Source organism: Molothrus ater, chromosome 2, assembly GCF_012460135.2.
Source record: "Molothrus ater isolate BHLD 08-10-18 breed brown headed cowbird chromosome 2, BPBGC_Mater_1.1, whole genome shotgun sequence".
NCBI lineage: Eukaryota > Metazoa > Chordata > Aves > Passeriformes > Icteridae > Molothrus > Molothrus ater.
In genome coordinates this window covers 76,682,094-76,701,329 of record NC_050479.2, presented here as the reverse complement: position 1 = coordinate 76,701,329, position 19,236 = coordinate 76,682,094, and the positions used below count along the sequence as shown (strand labels likewise).

At 36.2% G+C, this 19,236-nt stretch overlaps 1 protein-coding gene across 1 annotated transcript in view; it reads left to right on the top strand.

The window, feature by feature from the left end:
* Positions 1–19,236, top strand: part of ARHGAP42 (Rho GTPase activating protein 42) — a 142,136-nt gene that overhangs the window by 92,115 nt on the left and 30,785 nt on the right. Inside the window, exons 5-9 of the mRNA XM_036389283.1 lie at positions 2,478–2,579; positions 6,972–7,082; positions 13,473–13,577; positions 17,010–17,139; positions 18,969–19,069. Of these exons, the coding sequence (XP_036245176.1) occupies positions 2,478–2,579; positions 6,972–7,082; positions 13,473–13,577; positions 17,010–17,139; positions 18,969–19,069 (549 nt within the window). The remainder of the gene's footprint in view (positions 1–2,477; positions 2,580–6,971; positions 7,083–13,472; positions 13,578–17,009; positions 17,140–18,968; positions 19,070–19,236) is intronic.

Sequence of the window (19,236 nt, the reverse complement as noted above, 5' to 3'; positions counted from 1 at the left end):
GCTTTGCCCATGGCTCCTTGGCTCATTCCTTTGATCTGACATCTGAGACAGCAAACACAATATCAATTCCAAATGTACACTATCAGCATCCAGGCCTCATTGTCAAAGGCTGTGTCAAGTTACCTTCTGAGGTAGGTGGTCTAGTGGACAGGCTATCCACCACTGAACTCCAGTAGCTTGTGACCAATGGCTTAAATGCTGCAATCAGGCAGACTCCTTTCCCACTTTACAATTACATGGGGAAAAAAGCACCTAAAAAGTAATTCTCTTGACATTTTTCATTGCATCAAGTTTGCCTTTAACTTGAGTATTTCCTGAAGTTGATGACTTTGACAGCTTTGTCACTTGAATTTTAAAATAATCTGATTCATATTTCTAGTCCAGCACATATCATTATCTCAGAAGATAAGACAGTATGTAACTAACTGCACCTTTCTTTCAGTGTTCAACTGAACTGAATTTCTGTTTGTGACCAAAGGTACTGTTGAGATACACAACACCTTTGATCATGCTGTTGAGAGACACAAGTTGCTCTTGCTTCATCATGAAGACCTGGCACTTGAGTATTCCACCCTAAAACTGTGGCTGTGGAACTGACCTATGATTTCAGCCCCACAGAGGTTGATTTCTTGACTTACAAGTTATTTGCCACAACTCTGACCTTCTTCCTTCTCTCTTTTTAGAATGTGTTTGGGAAAGATTCTGGAAGATAATTCTTATGGCTTTTTTTCACTTGCTAAACAAAATACAAACTTTTATTTTTTCCTTTTTTGCCTTTTTTCCTGGTATCTGCTTATCTGTAATTAAATATAAAAGGCATTAGTAGTTATTCTGTATTGTTATTTAATCTTTTGTTGTGTCAAGTCCTTTATTTTCCTCCTGGTGTCTTTTGAAGATATCTCTGTTGTGAAGTAGTGTGAATATTAAATTGTGCAAATTTTTCATACTAAATATATGTGAACTTTTTGCAGGATAGAAAATGTATGATGTGTTTAACAATCTACTATAATTACTGTTGTAAGCTTTAGTCGCTGGGGCTAATCATTAAGTGGTTTGTTGTTGCAGCTGGTTGATAAGCTTTAATTCATGTTGTTAAAATCTTGCTCCTATTTCTTATTTCTCTGACTGACCTGACTTTCCCATAATATAACCAAGGAAAACAGGGTGGTGCTACAATGTGAGCCAGTTATTTGTTTTTGTATAAAAAAATTTCTAGAGAGAAGGAGGTCAGGGAGAGAAACACTACGGTTCTTAAAATGACCTGACGTTACTGCATGATGTCCAGTAATTGGTTTTTTTATCATTAATAGCTTTTGCACATGGGTAAGTAGGACTGCTTGTCTTGAAGCTTTTTTTGTTTTCTCAAAATATTCAAATTATTAATCATTAGGACTTAACTAAGATTATAAAAATCACTGGCAGAAAGTTGCTTTTTTTTAGGGAATAAATAATTTTTAAATTAAAAATTATAGATTTATCATTGATAATACCCTGATGGGATATCAACTTCAATCAGTTCTCTTTTTACTTGAAATTTGACACTCCTTGAAGAATGGAAATGCTTTTGAGAAACCTATCTTTATCTTAAATTTCAGATTTAAATTTCAGAACAGCAGGTTTTAAAAGATTTGAAGTATGAATTATGATTTTGTTTGCCAAAACTAAGATGTTTCTTAATTTACTCAAAGTAGTAGCTCTTTTGTATTATGTATCAAAACAGTTTTACGGTAGAAATGTGAGGATTGGCTGCACATGATTGGAAAAACAAAAAGGAGTGGGAAAGGAAAAAGGCAGGATAACTTTTAAATGAGACAAGCTGAAACATTCAGACACATCAAAATATTATTGGAAACAGATTTTTGGACCAATTTCATTTTGCAACCACACATATGCTTTTCCATCATTTTAGGAGAGTGGGTGGAAAATAAGTGTATTAGTCTTAAATGCAAAGACTAGGACTATGTCTTTATCACATATTTTATACTCATCTGTGTCCTCCACAGTGAGGGGTTTTTTTAGGGTTTTTTGCTTGTTGGGTGTGGGTGAGGTGTTTGGAGTTTTTTGTTGTTTGTTTGTTTGGGGTTTTTTGTGATTTTGGTTGAGGTTTTTTGTTTGCTTGCTTGTTTTTTAAAACAGTGTGGCAGTTAGGTAGACTTAAAAAACTTGGGGAAGATTATTTTGTATTAAGTGTCTGCTTAAAAATTTACCACTTACATAAAATCTCATGTACGGAAACCATGCAAGTCTGGTGTATGGATTTGTTATTTATGGGAAAAATCCTGCTTACCATTGCTTTTAATAATTGAAGCAGTTCTCCTGCTATCTTTAGTTCCACTTAAGAAGTCAACCCTAAAAATACTGGAACTAACAAAAGTGGTTTAATAGTGAGGCATATCTTGGCACCTGTTATTTCTTTTAATTTAAGTTAGCTGTGATATTTACTCAAATATTTCACTTGGGAATGCTTTGTTTTTCAGGATGGGAAGAAGAAGTTTGACAAGGAAAGTGAGAAATATTATTCCATCTTAGAGAAGCACTTAAATTTGTCAGCCAAGAAGAAAGAATCTCATTTGCAAGATGTAAGAACTGAATGCACTCTTACCTAATTTCACATTTGCATAGAAATCATGATAACAAGCTGGTTCTCTTCAAGACATGCTGTATTTTATTTAACGTGAAATTGTGATGGTTTCTGGTCACGCTTGTGACTATAAATTCTTGACTGGGATGAAAACAACCCAAATAGGAGTTAAATATTTGAACAAAGCAATATTCTATGTTTGCAACTTTATGTATTTCAAGTACAGCTAATGTTTATTGGTTGCAAGAATAGAATTATATTAGTACAATAAAAGTGTGGGTTTTATAAGCTATATGTGGAATACTGGAAAGCCAATTAATTTCTTCTCGGTTTGCTAGTTAATCTATTAACTGATGAAATTGTGCTTCTATTTCACATAAATTCTAATCCAGAAGACTGAACTGAGATCACTTTAATAATGCTCTTTTCTGCTTCTTTTTTTTCTCCTTTTCATCTTATTCTGAAATTGAGGCTCCTGAAATTTCCCTGAAATTGTATCTATAACTTCAGCTTTGAAGAGTCTGTATGGCTGATTCTTTCCTGTTTAAAAAAAAAACAAAAACAAAACACAAAGACTTCTGGTTTAACAGAAAGATTACAGGGCTTTTTAGTATGCTGATAGAAATTAATATAACTTGTCTCTGAAGCAAATTACAATAAACCCAGCAATATTATATCAATGACACTTTGGGAATTGTGCCAAAAGTAGTTAAAAATCACTTTGATGAGATTACTGTTGTCATGGTGAATCTTAAATCATGGGGGTTAGTTTGCAGATGGAATTTTCACCAAAGGTGTGACCATCACTCAATCATATGTTGTAGGATTTTTTTTCATGTTTACCAATAATATTATAATTCAAATAAAATAAGGCTTAGAAATTAAAAATTTCTAATAATGTCTATATGGCTAAATTTCTGTTACTGTCTATATAATAATCAGTCTAGATAAGAAGCTAGTTATGTAGGATTGGTTCATTGTTCCACTTGTATGTTACAGCTTTCACTTTTCCCAAATATCTTAGGTATTGATAAAGAACCAGTTCTTGATGAAGAACCAGTTAGAGGCTAAACCCTAGCTTAAAAAAAGAGAAATTCTTACCAAACTGGGGAAAGTAAGCTTAAACACTAATTTGTTCTAGAATAGAAGCTAAATAAAATAAATAAAATATTTTACTCTTGAGACATGAGAATAGTTACAGTCTAAAAGCAGCGACTGAAGTGTGAAGTAACAACTGTGAATCTAGTAAACTATGGTACAATAATAGTGGATTTGGCTCACAAGTATAAACTAATGGAAAACCAGAATAATTTTTTCCAATGTGTCCTTAAGTGGCATATCCGGATTTAAAATCTTGTAGCTGAAGCTGAGGTTTCTGATTTCTAGATGCCTCCCTTGTAAAGAATAAAGAGCATAACTTGGCATTTCTGTCTTTAGTCGTTTTCTGCCACTGTAGATGTGCTGAATCAGCAGCATAGACCCACCGTAAGAGAAGGTACAATAGCGAATCAGTACCAAATTTGTCAACCTGGGAGGCTTTTGGCCTCTGTCTATATTGGAAGTAAAAGGAGACCAAGCCCCATTCCTGACCTGAAATTGAAGACAGCTGTTGCTTTGCATCCCGAGCGGTTTGGATGAGCCCCATTTATAGCCCGGATGTCCAGGATGGAGTTTGTTGGAGCAGCCCACAGCAGAGCAGGGCACGAGCAAAGAACCAAGCAGTGCTGGCAGCTGGGGCTTTGGTGCCCAGGGCAAGAGATGGGAAGTCCATGCCTCAAGCCAACATCATGTATTCAGGGAGGTGGAAATACCATTTTTTGACTGCTACATGGGAAAAATACTGTTTCCTTGAATCGATGAGGTTTCTTGATACCTCATCACATTATGTGGGTTAAAGAGTACTGGGGTGAGCAAAGATCTTGTACTTTGTTGGGTTCTTCTACATATCTCACTTGAGTCCAGTTGAGATCACTTAATTAGGTATCTGAAGTTTGATGGTTGAAACATATTCTGTAGAGAGTAGTTTGCATATATTCACCTAACGGAAATATGTTGGATATTTTAAGAGCCTGCAAGACTGCTGATGCAGTTTACACAGGTGACTGGCTTTTTTCCTTTAGCATCAAAAAGCAACTTCACAGTAGCATCTTTTCACTGCCTACAGAAGCCTACAATGGAGGAGAAAATGGGCATAATTGAGTGATGTGAGAAATCTAATGAACTTCTGATTTTATTTCTCTGAAACCTGTTCCTGAATCAGTCCCCAAGCTTATGTGAAGCTCTGCTATATATATTGAGGTGATAGCCTACATCAATGAAAATATTACTCACTATAACTATACATCATACAGGTAGAGACTCAAAATCATATCCATCAGATCTTATTTTTTACATGCAGTTTGAACTCACAGAAAAGCATTAAACTTTCACCTTTGGAAATTTTAAGATCACTTTCGAAGCAGTTCTTACAAATCTGAATCCTTTGGTGTTAACACAAATTCATAAGCTTCTACAGAATATATGTTTGGGGAAATCTGATTTAGTCCCTTTCCCTGGTGGTGATTATGGCCCTAAACCATATTTGAGATGGCACTTGGTTGTTGTAAGTATCATTACAACTGCAACCTGCTTAAATGCTGTTCAGAGTAGGGATGGATTTAATTAGGTGTTTAAATACTTTTTCTGAGGTAAAGCCTAAAAGAGACAATTTCTAAAACTATGTTTCATTATTTATGTACAATTAAATGAGAGAACTGAGATCTGTTTCAAGTGCTTATTGATGGCATTTGTGTGAGCAAGGCGTTGCTGGATCGCATCCCACAGTGGTCACAACTGCTTCTGTTCAGTTATGTAGCACTGTCTTTGTGATAATTATTGTGAAATAAAGCTATTAACAGACTACCAGGGAAAACACTAGCCAAACACACTATATGAATGGCAAATGGCAGAGTTAATTTTAAGGTATAGCTGTTCATTATTGGAATTTTGAGTGCTTGATTTCAGCTTCATATTATTAGTTTACTGATTTTTTTTTAATAGACATAGGAAGGAGATGCTGGTACTGAATGATTTGAAACATATCCTTGAGGCCCATGTGTTGAAGCAGAGCTAGAACACTGGGCTAGGAAGGTGAATCAATATTGTTAAAATCCTGTACAGCCAAATCACAAGAGTAGCTTGTCCTTGAGTAGAGAAGCAATCTTAATTATATATGGTGCTATTGATGGCCAAATCCTGCCTGAAGGAAAACACTGACTTTTTGCTTTTTTACTGTTAAAAGTACTAAATCTCTTTTATGGTGTGTTTGCTGGTTTATAGTTTGTTGTCAAGGGAAGACAACATCACGCTTTCCCACTTTCCCTGCATTTGTTAATTTTAATGCCAGAATTAAACTAGAGAACATGCAGAAGTATCCTTCTGTATTTCAACTGACGTACATCAAAAACAGGTGATCTTATTCATGTTGTTAATCTGCTGTAGTATTTTGACCAAAGAGCAAAGTCTAACTAATACAGCCCAAAAGGGATTTGCATGAGAAAATTATTTGTTATGAGGTAGAATGAATTAGAATGGAATCTTCATGTCTTCTTTAAACATCATCTATGCGCTACACTGCTTGTCTGTTAGTTCCCTCTCCTGTGGCTTGTTCAAATTGAAGATAAAAGCCTATGACTCTTTATCAGCTGGTAAGAGTTAATTCTTTAGCTGTTTAGGCAGATGACACTGTTCTGATACTGGATCTCCATGTTGGGTGGTATTAGTCAGGCATTTCTGACAAGTATTGCCTTGCAGTGCTGTCACTTGAAAATTAAAACTTGAAATATATTTGATTTATGAGGTTAGGGATTTAAATATGTTTACATTCCAAGAACGTGTGACTCATACTATAAAAAAATAAGTTGCAAGATGTCATTGTTAAAGACAGCCTATTTAAGAAAGAAAATATGTTTTTGTGAAGGTATTTGAACCTGAGAAGTAGATACAATTTCAGTGCATATGATGCCTAAATATTTCAATAGAAGTAATTATCTTTGTCCTTGATTCCTACAGTGCTCATTTCTATTTTCTTTTCTAAATTTACATATTCCAAGTACCTGCTGCCACCTTTCTTTCTTTCCAGGCTCTCCTAAAACCTAGAATATTAAAGAGCAAAAAGAAAGAAGAAGCCAAAAAAGAGGAGTAAAAGGCATAGGCTGAAATGTGTAATGTTAGCTTTTTAAACTTGCATTTAGCTTTTTTGAGTAGGTATTCTAATTTTCAGACAGAAAACTGAACTCTATGAAACTTCTAAAATAATCTTATGGAAGGTCTGTTTCTTAATGACATAACCCGTTTTTAAAGCAATAACAAGACCAAACTAATGTTGTTCATATTTAATTTTGTCTTTTAGGCAGATACACAGATTGACAGAGAACATCAGAACTTTTATGAAGCCTCATTAGAATATGTTTTTAAAATACAAGAAGTACAAGAGAAAAAGAAATTTGAATTTGTAGAACCTGTAAGTTTTATGTTTTATTTTCTTTAGAATGCATGTGTATAAAGCTGAAAATTGAATTTAAAATACCAATTTTTTTGCTCCCTTTTTAAGTTTTGAATGCAGGTTCTTTGTATACAGACAGACATTAAGATCTTGGCTTGGGCACTTTCCATGTTTATTGAAGGATTATGTAAGAGTTTAGTATCTACTGTGAAGTGAAATGTCTGATGACTTGAAGTGTGTGTAACATTTTAATGGGACATCATGTAATGTTGTGTCTGTGCAACACATAATCGATGTTTCCTAATACCATGATTTAATGGCTTAAATTTTGAGCCAGGTTTTAATTTAAATATTCTGGGTAGGCAGTATACACAGACATTGTTCTGAGTTACACATGAAGTAAAGTGAAAAATCATTTTTTCTGTGGATAGGTAAGTTCATCTTATTGTTGGCAGAGTCATTTGCCTTTAGTTTACTTTGCCCATAAAGGAATGCATGTGTTGACGTGCCATTAAAAAGATAAAGTTGTATTTCAGTGTCCATATTTAAGTCTGGGATTTCCTTCTGGACTGTGTTTCCATCCCCCACTCCTAACTCCCTATTGTGTCAGTCAGGTCCAAAAGCAGCTTCATGACATGCTAGCATATTTCTGTGGCCTGGTAGCAGTGTTACTACTGTTCATGTCATACAGACAGGGCTGGCTTGCCAGTTACCTGATGTAGTTTGTACCTCTAGCCCCTGACAGAAAACTTCCAGTGCCATGTGTCCCTTCCCATTAAGCACACTAGGCACACTGAGCACAGCAGAGTCCTGGTTGTCAGAGAGGAGCATAACAAGTGTAACTTTTCTCCACACCATCTCCCAGCTTCCTTGTAACTACTCTTCACTGCAAGCAAGCAGCACTCTTCACTGTGAAATGGGTTGAATTACATCTCTAACACCCTGTGTCACCAAGGAGAGCTTCTCAGATGCCTTCTTTCCATGAGATGAGAGTATTGTATACTGAATGTTTGACATTGATGCAAACTAATGAACCTGGATTCAGCAAGCAGTACTTTCAGAAATCCTATCTTTATAGCATACAGCTGCCAAATCTTAGAGACTAAAACTTTGCTCGGATTCCTAAATAAGGACATTTTTCTACCTGTCACAGATTAATCCAGAGTGTGTGTCTCTGTCTCCTTCTGCAAAACTCTCACATCCTGGAAAAATCTAGCAATCTTGACCTAGCTCTGACCCTAGTGTAGAAGACTTTATGCTCCTTTAATGTAATAGAAACTTTCTGTATTGAAAAGACCTTGTACATTGGAAAATATTGTGCAACTGCACAATAGTTAAAATAGGTAAAATTTACTTTTAAATGTATCTATTTCCATACTGTCTCAGATCAGTAGGCATTCCAGCCCAGTATGGCATACTTGATTGTCCAGGGGAAGGTACAGAAAATACTCTGGTGACTGGGTAATGATAGGCCTTGCAGGTAATGTCTTCTGACTTTGTGTGTGAATTTATTTACAATCAATCTGGATATAGATGGAGCTTACATTATAACATCAGTTATAAAATTTTGAATCCTCAAAACTGAATTCTTGTTTGTAGTCTCTTGCATAAAACGTGCTGAATTAGGAACATTTTCTAAAACCCATAAGGCATGTGCCTTATGTGAAAAAGTAAATTAAAATCCAGATCAGCAATACCATGGTTATAGAAAAAAACAAACAAAACAAATCAAAAACACCCAAAGACTTCAAAATAGGCTTTCTAAAATTCATGCTTATGTAAGAAATGTTGGAAATATGAGCATGTGCTCCTAGATGAAAGGTCTAGATAAGGAGAAAGCCTAACACTTTAAAATCAGGTATCAAAAGAATTGTCATATTATTAATTTTCCTCTGTGTGTTCTATGAATGTGCATATGGCAGATGATGCCTGGTGGTGTGTCCATATGGACATTCCTCCTCAGGAGCTCTGATGGTCGTGAGACATTCTCGTGTACGTGCTGCCTGTGCCTCTGAGTTATCAGCACGGTGTCACGTCCTCAAATAATTCTCAGTCTGACATCTTGCTAACAGACTCGCTGAAGGAAAGTTTAACAAAATAAATCTGTTAGTGCAATGAAGGAGGAAATTGTGATGCCCATGCAAAAGAAGGATAAGTTTGGGATGTGGGAGTAGAACTTGAAAATCAAATGATCTGTTAAACATCCTTTCAAGACCTTTAGTTTTTCTATGCCAAAGGATGAAGACAGTCTGAGAACCAGAGTGGGAGAAGTAACCTAGCAAAAATTGCCAGGTGGGTTGCAGCTAGGACAGTGGGAGTCAGTAAAAGCAGAGTGTGTTATCTCCTGGAGGAGACTCAGGAAAGATTTTAAGGTACAGATGCTACTGACTCATACAGTGAATAGAAGATTATAATATTTAGAGTAGATTTTTGCAGCTGCTTCTCAGGCCATGGATTTCTCTTTGTTCTCTGCATCTTGATCGAAGTGGTTGTTAATGTGTACTAGTGTGAGTAACTGGCATATTCCTGTTTGCAATCCTCCTAAATCTTGATTTTTCCAAGAAAAAAAACCTCAGGTTTTCATACAGATAATGAATTTAAACTTTTTCTGAAGGACAAATTAGTATTCAAATTTACAGCTGGATAAACAATAAAGCAAATTAAGTGACAATAATCTGTCTTGCTAGCTTTTCTCTTGTGATCCCTAGGAAGCTAGTGCAAGCCAACAGTGCTTTCTGAGGATGTTATGCTTGTAAAACAATTCAAACACCTTCCTAAAGTTCTGCTTTGTCCTTTGGTGATGCCAGGACTTCCTTGTCCTGTAGAAATCAGGGCACAAAGTTCATAAGCAGTAACCTATCTGAAATCTGAGGTGTGGTCAGTTAAATGTTTATTTAAAGAGAAGAAAAAAAGAACAGCCAACTGAAAAAAACTGCCTGTAATTGCATGCATTTCTATGAGACTTCATAGTGGACATTAAATTTAAGTTTCCCTTTCTTGCATTTTCTACATTATTAACTATGTTCACTTTAATCTGAAGAATAAGTGCTATCTTCTTATAAATAAAATGAAAACAGGGAGACAGGGACTTCTGGCTGATGTGCTGCAGGCCAAAGGTTAAATTCCTCCCCTATCCGAAACCTAAGTACAATCTTCTTCCTGTGAGAATGAAACGACCAGGCAGTCTTGAGGTCAGCAGCTCTACATAAAAATAAATAGAGTCTCAAGAAGTAGTTGGATTTTGTTTCGGGTTCTCTGTTGAAATCCTTGTGGCACTGGTGTGATGAGTAGCTTTGTGTTATGGAGTTCAGACCTCAGTCTTTACTGATGTGAATGATTAGGCACTCAGAATGAGATAACGATAAAACACTTATTAAAATAAAAAGTTGTTGATATGAAAGCATCAGACATTGTTTGTGATGTTTGATGAAATAACCTACCTCTTAATGTGTGAATACCACCTCAAAATACATTCTGGAAATTTTCTTAGAAAAGAAAAGGGGCTGATTTTCTATTCTTGTTTTTAATATTTTTTGCTCTATTTAATATTAATATCTTTAAAGTTATGAGCCTGCCTTTAGCAGCAGTGCTTCTTCAAATGCCAGCAAAAAGAAAATCCCGCTATAAGTATGAGCCTAGGGCAAAAGACCATGGCCTTTAAATCTCTTCCATACAATGCTATGGCTGTACCTGTTCTAATGGAAGTGATTTTGAAGATGCCCTAGCAGCACAGGCCCATTGGGCACAGGGCATATTCTGCATTCCTGTTTTTCCATTGCTAGTGACATGTACATTGAAGTGAATGCCATCCTCAGTGTCACATATGAGCACACAGCTTAAAAATACTGATCTAGGACTTGCATAATACTTTTCTTTTATTCCTGTTTTTCTGAGTTCTCAAAGAGTGTTTAACCAGGAAAGCCTCAAGGCCAGATCCTCTGCAATGCACAACTGCCAGAATACCTGTGAAGTACTTTAACTAAAATTAATTCAGATTTTTGTCCGACTTTTGGGATGTTTTTTTTGGGTTGAGTTTTTGGGGTTTTTTTGGTTGTTTTTTTTTTTTGCTACTGTTGTATTTTTGCTTTCAGATAAATTCAGCTTTGCTGCCATCTTGTGTTAAATATTTGACTTGGTATTTCTCAGTGTACTCTGCAAAAGTGTTTCATGTGATGTAAAATATTTTCCTTCAAGTATTAAAGCTGAAATTTATACAATTTATTCTCCTGAAGTGTTCTTTAAACTGAGCTCTAAAAGTCAGGCATAAACTGACATACTGAAACTTTGTTCCACAAAGTTTCTTTATTGTAATTTTGGTGTGCATTAGTGTGGTGATTTGGCTACAGTTTTGCCAAGTGTGACTCCTGCACTAGGAGTGGGTTTAGCAGCAGGCTCCTTGCTCGCAGGCTGTGTTAATCCACACATTCTTTTGACTGGACCAAGTCAAAGTAAGCACAGGAGTAGTTGCCCTGTGACATCTGAAGGAATTGTAGCTGGGGGCACTGATGAGTAACTGAATCTAGAGTGTGAGAACAGGCTTCACATAACTGGAGCCAAAGCAGAGCTTTAGTTATAATTTGCATATTTTGTACTTTATTCATAAAAAGGAAGATTAATTTTCTTTCTTTTCCTATAGATAGTTATTTCCAGAATTACAGAATTAGAATTATAGTCAAGAATTACAGAAAATTGTAGAGCTCTTTCTGTCTGTTTGCACAATTGGAGGTTTTTAATATAAACTATTGTACTTGGACCTTCCTCGGAAACACTTGAATAATCAGTTTAATAATAATAATTTCAGGGTCCAGTCCTTAGCTGAGATAATAATTTTGGCTGGACAGATGAATCATGCTAAGGTGAGATTGATTTACACAAGATATGGAGCCCTCTTCTTGAGATTGCATTGCCTTCATTGTTTGATGGTGGAATATGGTTCAGGAATTCACATCCACTGTAGAGGCCCCCACAAAAACTTGCTTTTTTGTGTCCAAAGATCTTCTCAGTTCTTCAGGCTCCATGACTGGCTTACTGGGCAGCTGTGGGCTTGCACCATCTCTGTCTGAGGCCAGGCTTTCCTCTGCTCCTGCAATAGCAGTAAAAACCAAGGGCAGAGTCCTTCTCCCAGCCATACCTTATATTTGTGTCTGAACTGATGGTCTGTTCACCTCCAACTGCTTTAACTTACTAATGCAGCAAAAGAGCAGGCAGGTAAATGGGCTCTCAGTGGTCTCCTAGAGAGTAATGGGAGAGAGGAGGCAGAACAATTTTGCTACAATTCTTCAAGTAGGGCTGAGAGTAAAGAAAATATAGGCACAGTAAAAACTACATCTTTACACTATTCCACTTAGAGTAATCTATGGTACTGGTAGCACAAAGCAAACACTTTAAATATGAATGATGGTATTTTTGTTGCCTGAGTCTAGACTACTTCAGTAGTCAATGAAGAGAGATAAATGTTTCGATTGGATCATTCATTCCATCCTGAGAGAGAAGTCTGAAAAAGGGAAAAGAATTATGCTCTGGAATACCTGTGGTTCTCTACTGAGTCAGACAGCCTGGAGAGCCAGTTAGTTAGCCCAGATGATAATGGTGTAATATACTAATGCAAATATTTTTTATTGTTAAAAATTTCTGTTATTGTGAATCCAAATTAGTTTCTCTTTTTTTTTTCTGTTTTCTTTACCTTTTTTGGTAAGCTAAATTATATAGACCAAGAAAGCAGTCTATGATAAGAAATTAAATGCTTGTAATTTAACAGCAGGTAGGGTGACTTATAGCAATATCAAAACTCTTTTAAAATTTAAAGCAGAATCAGTTATAGAAGGCTTTTAAAACTAAGAGATGGCAGGAATGCATTAATTCAAGAGCTGAAATCTAGTGGCACCTTTTACTACTTGAGCATTGTTTCAAAGCAAACTTTAAAAGAATTCTTCAGCTGGGTATATGCAGACTGTGGTGGTTCTGTTGGAGTTAATCACAGACATACCAGATAGAGTTTGCATTTTTTTCAGAGCAGGAAGAAATAATCTGGGTTTCTTGTGTTGTGCTAACCTATCCAAAACATATTTTCTAGAGTCTCATTTGTGGAAAATAGGTCGTAGACCAAGCAATTACTATGAAGAAAGTGAAAGAATATTTTGAAGTAAAAACACTTGAATTTTGACATTTTAAACTTGGAAAATGCACACCAGCAAAGACTCCAGCTGAAATACTGGACAAAATTACTAAGATAGTGAATTAAATTATTATGGAAATTACAACTTCATGACACAAAAGCAGGTGTAGCATTTCCTTTTCTTAAGATCTCATCATGGATTTCTTCTCAGCAAAACTTTGCTTTTGCATGTAAAAGCACACAGTGTTCCCGGAGTTAAAAATGTATAATGCTTCTCAATTTTACCTTTTCAGCTCTTGGCCTTTCTTCAAGGATTATTTACATTTTACCATGAAGGATATGAACTGGCTCAGGAGTTTGCACCATACAAGCAGCAACTGCAGTTCAATTTGCAAAATGTAAGGATGATTTGTATTTACATAATTTAACTTTTTAATTTGCTAACTTCGGTTTAGGATATTAAAGTAGATTTATAGCACTTTATTGAAATTCTAAATCTTGAAATGTTTTAGTAAGCTGAAATCAAATTCATATACAGATAGGTAAAATTGTTTTTATAAGGCTAATGTAATTAAGATTCCTGACAACAACTTTGTATAGTAAATTTGTGATTTCCAAATCAAAACTTTGGGAGCAAGAACAAGAAAAACAGGACCACAGCCAAGCTTTTATTAGAAAACATAGCGGTCCAGATAGGTTTAAACTTGTATAAAGCTTTCTTGAGAATGAGGCCTGTCTTCTGGACTAAGTGGAGGTACCAAAAATGCTCCAGCTGATATAGAATTGTACAGTTTGTCCTGCTGTCTGCTAACTTCCCGCTGTATATAAATTAATCTTGGGAAGCCATTCTCTGGCTGCTCTCTATACCATTACAGAATAGGTGAGACCCTCCTCCGTGGTGAGCAGCTCTCATGAGCATTAGTTTCACCAGAAGAGAGAATCTCTTTTTTGTGTAGAAAGTTGCACTCAACTGAGCAGATGAATCTTTTTCTGTAAATTCGTCTGGATTTGGTAGTCAGAGCCATACAGGATCCCATTTTGGGCACAAACTGCCCAAAGAATTTTATAACTATCAGAGATAACTAAAATGTGTTTAATCAACATACTTTTCCACTCATCATAACTGCTTTATACAAGTGTATACTTGTTTCAGTGTGTAATTCAGATAGTACACTTCCAAGGATATACAAATAAGTAGGTACAAAATATACTTACAAATAAGTAAGTACACACTTTGCTTCTAAGGAAAGTTTAAACACTCTGCTTTTGAGGCAAAAAGTGAACTTCAACATGTCAGTACTGGAAAAACCCCACATATTTCCTGAAAAGTAACATCAAAGTCCAGAACAAAATTTCTTTTAAAGTTAAGTCCACGTCATTCTTTCAAGAAAAGACACATACCACAAATTTTTGTAGTTCCATCTTCCCTTTTGCATCTCTTGTTCATATATATAGGTCCCATTTTAAATACTGCTTGAGGAAATAAGGCTAAACTTCCTAGATGATTATTCTTTTCCTTTTGGATCAAAGTGCAAATGGTCTCTGTAGAGCATCCCAGTCGCTTGTCCTTACCAATTTTGTGTTTTTCACATTGTTTGCTACTAAAATGCTTTCAGATAAAGACACAAGGGGTCAGTGTTGTTGCACAGCAGTTTCACTGAAAGAGTGAAAAATGTGCTTCAGTCCAGAGACTTACTTTACTTATTTTAATATGGCAAGATCTGAGTGGAGCAGGAGCTCACAGCACAGATCAAAACTGGCATTGTAAGTAATCATATGTTTCCTCTACACTTGTCTACAGAGGCAAAATTATTAAAGGACTTTTTTCAATTTCAATGTTAATTAAGAAATATTTATATTTAATGTTTTCTAACTATTATATCAGCACAACTTGAAGTTGTAAATAGATTACAGAAGTAGAGGGAGATGTGAAGTTAGGTAGAAGGATGAATTTTTTTTTTTTTTTAATTATATATCAGAAAACATACACATGAAGATACAGTGGGCATCAGTACATCACTCACTCCTGTTACACAGCAGTATAAATTCTGGCTCAGATCTAGATCCACAGTTTCACACAGCCAGCTGTGTTCTCTACGTACTTGTCATTGAGATTATTATCCAAAATCAGATTGAAGTGAAATAATTTATACAGGTAAAGACAAACAGAGGACAGGAAGAAGTGCATTCAGCCTCTCTGTAGCTGTCAAAAGTACTCCTCTCCATTGCATTGTATATTCAGGTTTTGAAGAATAGTTTATCTGAACTGCTGTTGCTGTTCTTAAAAATGTTCTACAGGAGAGCAGGAGCAGTAACAGCTGTAGAAGAGTAGTAGCAGACCAGCAGCTCTTAACAGGTCACCATGTTCTAACATGACCTGTTGTCATTTTAACTGTCTCAGCTGGCCAGTGGCATACTTGGTGTGTCTGTTTGGCTTTGGTTTCTGTGATTTGATTCAAAGACCTGGCTGCTTAAAAGTAGTAATTAAAAACTTATAGATGGAGAGAAGCTCTTAAAATGGGAACATTCCTTCAATGGCTTGTCCTTCTTGAGGGCCTCAAAATGACCTCTCTTAAATTTGGTCTGAACTGATACTTCTTCTGAAGGGCATAATCAGAAAAGTTTGGGTTAGAATTTTACCTCTCTCTCTAATAACAGTGTTTGTCTTCAAAACCAAGATTGAGCATGTATACTTTTACACTATTGTGCAACTGCCTATGCAAATGGCCCATGTAAAAGGGGAAGTACTCACTGGTGTATAAAGTCCTGAGAGTATCTTTCTGACTGCTGTGGATTTGAGTCCATAGATGACTCTGTAGAAACGTTACAAAAATCTTTATTCTTTTTTTTGACCTATAGGAGCAGAGTATTCAATAGCTGATATTTAATCAATCAAAGCTCTGGCATCTCTCAGTAATTCTCTTCTGTTATCCCATGCTAGGTACATGGAGGGAAACCCTAGCCTCACTGAATTCACTAAGAGCAAGTAGCCATTTATATGCATAGAGATATAAGAAAATATAGAAACAACCCACCCTAATACCATAATTGTTTGCTTTGTTACATGCCTGGTTACACATGTGATGTTAAAGACAGGCACACTTCTTCCATGCTTTTGGCATAGTTCTGCCACTTGTGAGTGTTTCTTACCTCCCATTTTTTTTATATTGAACTGTGGTGTTTGCCAAGTCAGACCTTGTTCATGGCAGTGCCAGTAACCTGACTATTCTAAGCAGCAGCACCTGTGGTATCACTGCAGATATGGATACACAGACAATTTATCTCTTCCATGTGTGTAGAAACTGCAGCTGTCTGGGCTCATTAACCTGGCTGTAACCCAAACTAGTGTTTTCTGCACTGTACTTAAAGTGCTTCAGTGGGTCTTACTACTTCAGGTTTAGGGCTAAGCTGTTAGCAGCTTCTGGTTTAGCCAAATATCTGTCTGAGAATCCTGGAGTGTACAGAGGGAAAGCCTGTATCTGTCTGCAAAATACTATGTAAGCATACTTGAAGATATGAGATGACCTCCTGTCTGAGATTAGTGACCTGCAGAAAGAGCAATGGTGCTATTCTCAGCTATGTTTTCCCTACATTTGTGTGCCTAAGTTGAATTCTTCATTACTAGGTTATTCCCAGGCTTCTAGCAGTGAAAAGTATCATTCTTTATTGCATTTTTTTTTCCTTTTCCTCCCTTTTATGTCTCTGGCAAATGCTTTTGTTGGTCTCCAATACAGTCTCCTTGGCATTACTTGTAATTAGTTGTTCATTGTTATTTTAGTACTTGCATGAGGTGATGTGGGGTTTTGTTTGTTTCCTTTCCTGGGTATTAGACTCGCAATAACTTCGAAAGCACTAGACAGGAAGTCGAGAGGCTCATGCAGAGAATGAAATCAGCTAACCAAGATTACAGACCACCAAGTCAGTGGACAATGGAAGGCTATCTCTATGTGCAGGAGAAACGTAAGTACAGCCAGGAAGGTCCGTGCTGTTGTTTGCCCCAGTGGCTGACTGGTAGCAAGCTCAGCTCTGGCTGGCTGCCCTGCACCTTGCAAACTCCCAGCACTCTGCTTTGGCTCTCTTCTGTTTCCTGTACTTTCTCTGCCTGAACAGGGCCTTTAGTTCAGCCATCAGGAGCACCTTGTACCAGAGACCTCCACTGACCCAGCCATCTTAAATGAACATGTGCTTAATGGAAATCAGAGATGTAAGAAAAGGTCATCTAAGTACCATCTTACCACAGTTAACCACAGCCAGTTTTATCCTCAGTAGCGCTGCAAGTTTTAAGAACACAGTCTATTTTTTAATTGATTAATAATCATAAAAGAAATCTGTGTTAAGTGGAAATTACACTGAGCCGTGCTAATGGGGGAGGGAGAAAAGGAGTGAAGTACCAGGCACATGCTGTGCTTCATTAAATAGTGAAAGGCCAGCTTGACATCTTACTGAAAAGAAATGTTTATTCTGGAGTAACAGGGTCTGTACTCACTGTGTAGTAGGAAAGGTACTAGTTATATAATTCCTTATCATGCAAGTTTACTTGCCTACAACCCTTATCCTATAGGTCCTTGTCAAATTGTGGGCAACTGGGTTAAATGTCTGCTTTCCTTGAGAGTAAATTTTGTATATATTTATTAATGATATGCATGCTGGTAAATATAGCTGTTTTTAAAAAATGGCACTAGGCCATAAATTGTCTTCTTGGATGGCCAAGAGTAACAAGTTTAAAGTTGCAACACAGGTGTCTGGCTAAATTTTCTAATGAAAATAGGTGACTCCTTAACTCATCTAAAACTGCTTTGAGAGTGCTCATCCATCTTATAATGTGCTAAAAGAGATAATGAATTGCCATCAGAGGAAAAATTGATTCCAAATAATTACAGATTTTGTTATGCTATGTGAAAATAATTTAAAATATAGGAGCAGAACAGCTAACTTCTGAGGGTACATAACCATTTGAATTTTCGATTCATGACTTTACTTTCTTCCAGAACACAAGCAATAGGAGAGCTTTCTCAGTCAGCATAATAGACCATATAAATTTCCACAGTTAGGTTTCTGGATTGACAGACATCCAACTTACATGACTGATTCAGTCTCTCATATAACCACCACCTTTGTGGGTACATTGAGAAGGCAAAACCTGTGTATCTATAGTAAAACTACAAGGGTTTTTTCAAACATTTTTGTTTAATTCTTCACATTAACAAAGAAAAACACACACAAAAAAAACCACAATTAAAATTCAAAATACCATTTTTTAAAGTCAAGGTTCTTTATTTTTGTCTTTGTTCTAGACAGGACAGAGTTAATTTTTGCAAGTAGCCAGGAGCTGGGCATGACTAGGTCCTTACTCAATACCACCTCATCATTTTCTGGGGGTAGGGGAAGGGATCGTTTCTGGGTCCCAAATGTGGCAGAGGGAGTGCTCAGGTATTGTCAGGTGTCCCTATATGGTGAATACTCACATGTGAATCATTTGCCTCTTGTGCACTCTACTGTTAATATTGTTGAAAACTCCTCAGGTCTGTTCTTGCCTTTTTCCTGCCTTGTTACTATAATAGAATGCTGTTACCCATCCAGTTGCCAAAGAAAGTCAGTCTGCTGAAACTTTATTGGGCAATATTATCAAGCTGCAATATTTGGAAATTATACTGGAACAACATGTTCAGATTAAAAAACAAGGAGTAGGCTGCATGTAGATGCTACTTTATTTCATTTTTCTACTCTAATTCCAAGTATAATAGTGGTAAAATGACAATTACTTTTGATACTATCTCTCTTTACTCTAGGACCCCTTGGATTTACATGGGTTAAACATTACTGCACTTACGACAAAGGAACAAAAACTTTTACAATGAGTATAGCTGAAACAAAATCTGGTGGAAAAGTGGTGAGTTGCTTGTACATGAACAAATACATGACCTGTATGTTCCATCTTTTTTATTAAGCATTAAGGAACTACTAAAAGAAAAAATGCAAAGAGATAAGGCTGTTCTCGTAGATGAAACAGTGCATGTATCATATAGCATGGATAAATATTCAATTAATATTTCATTA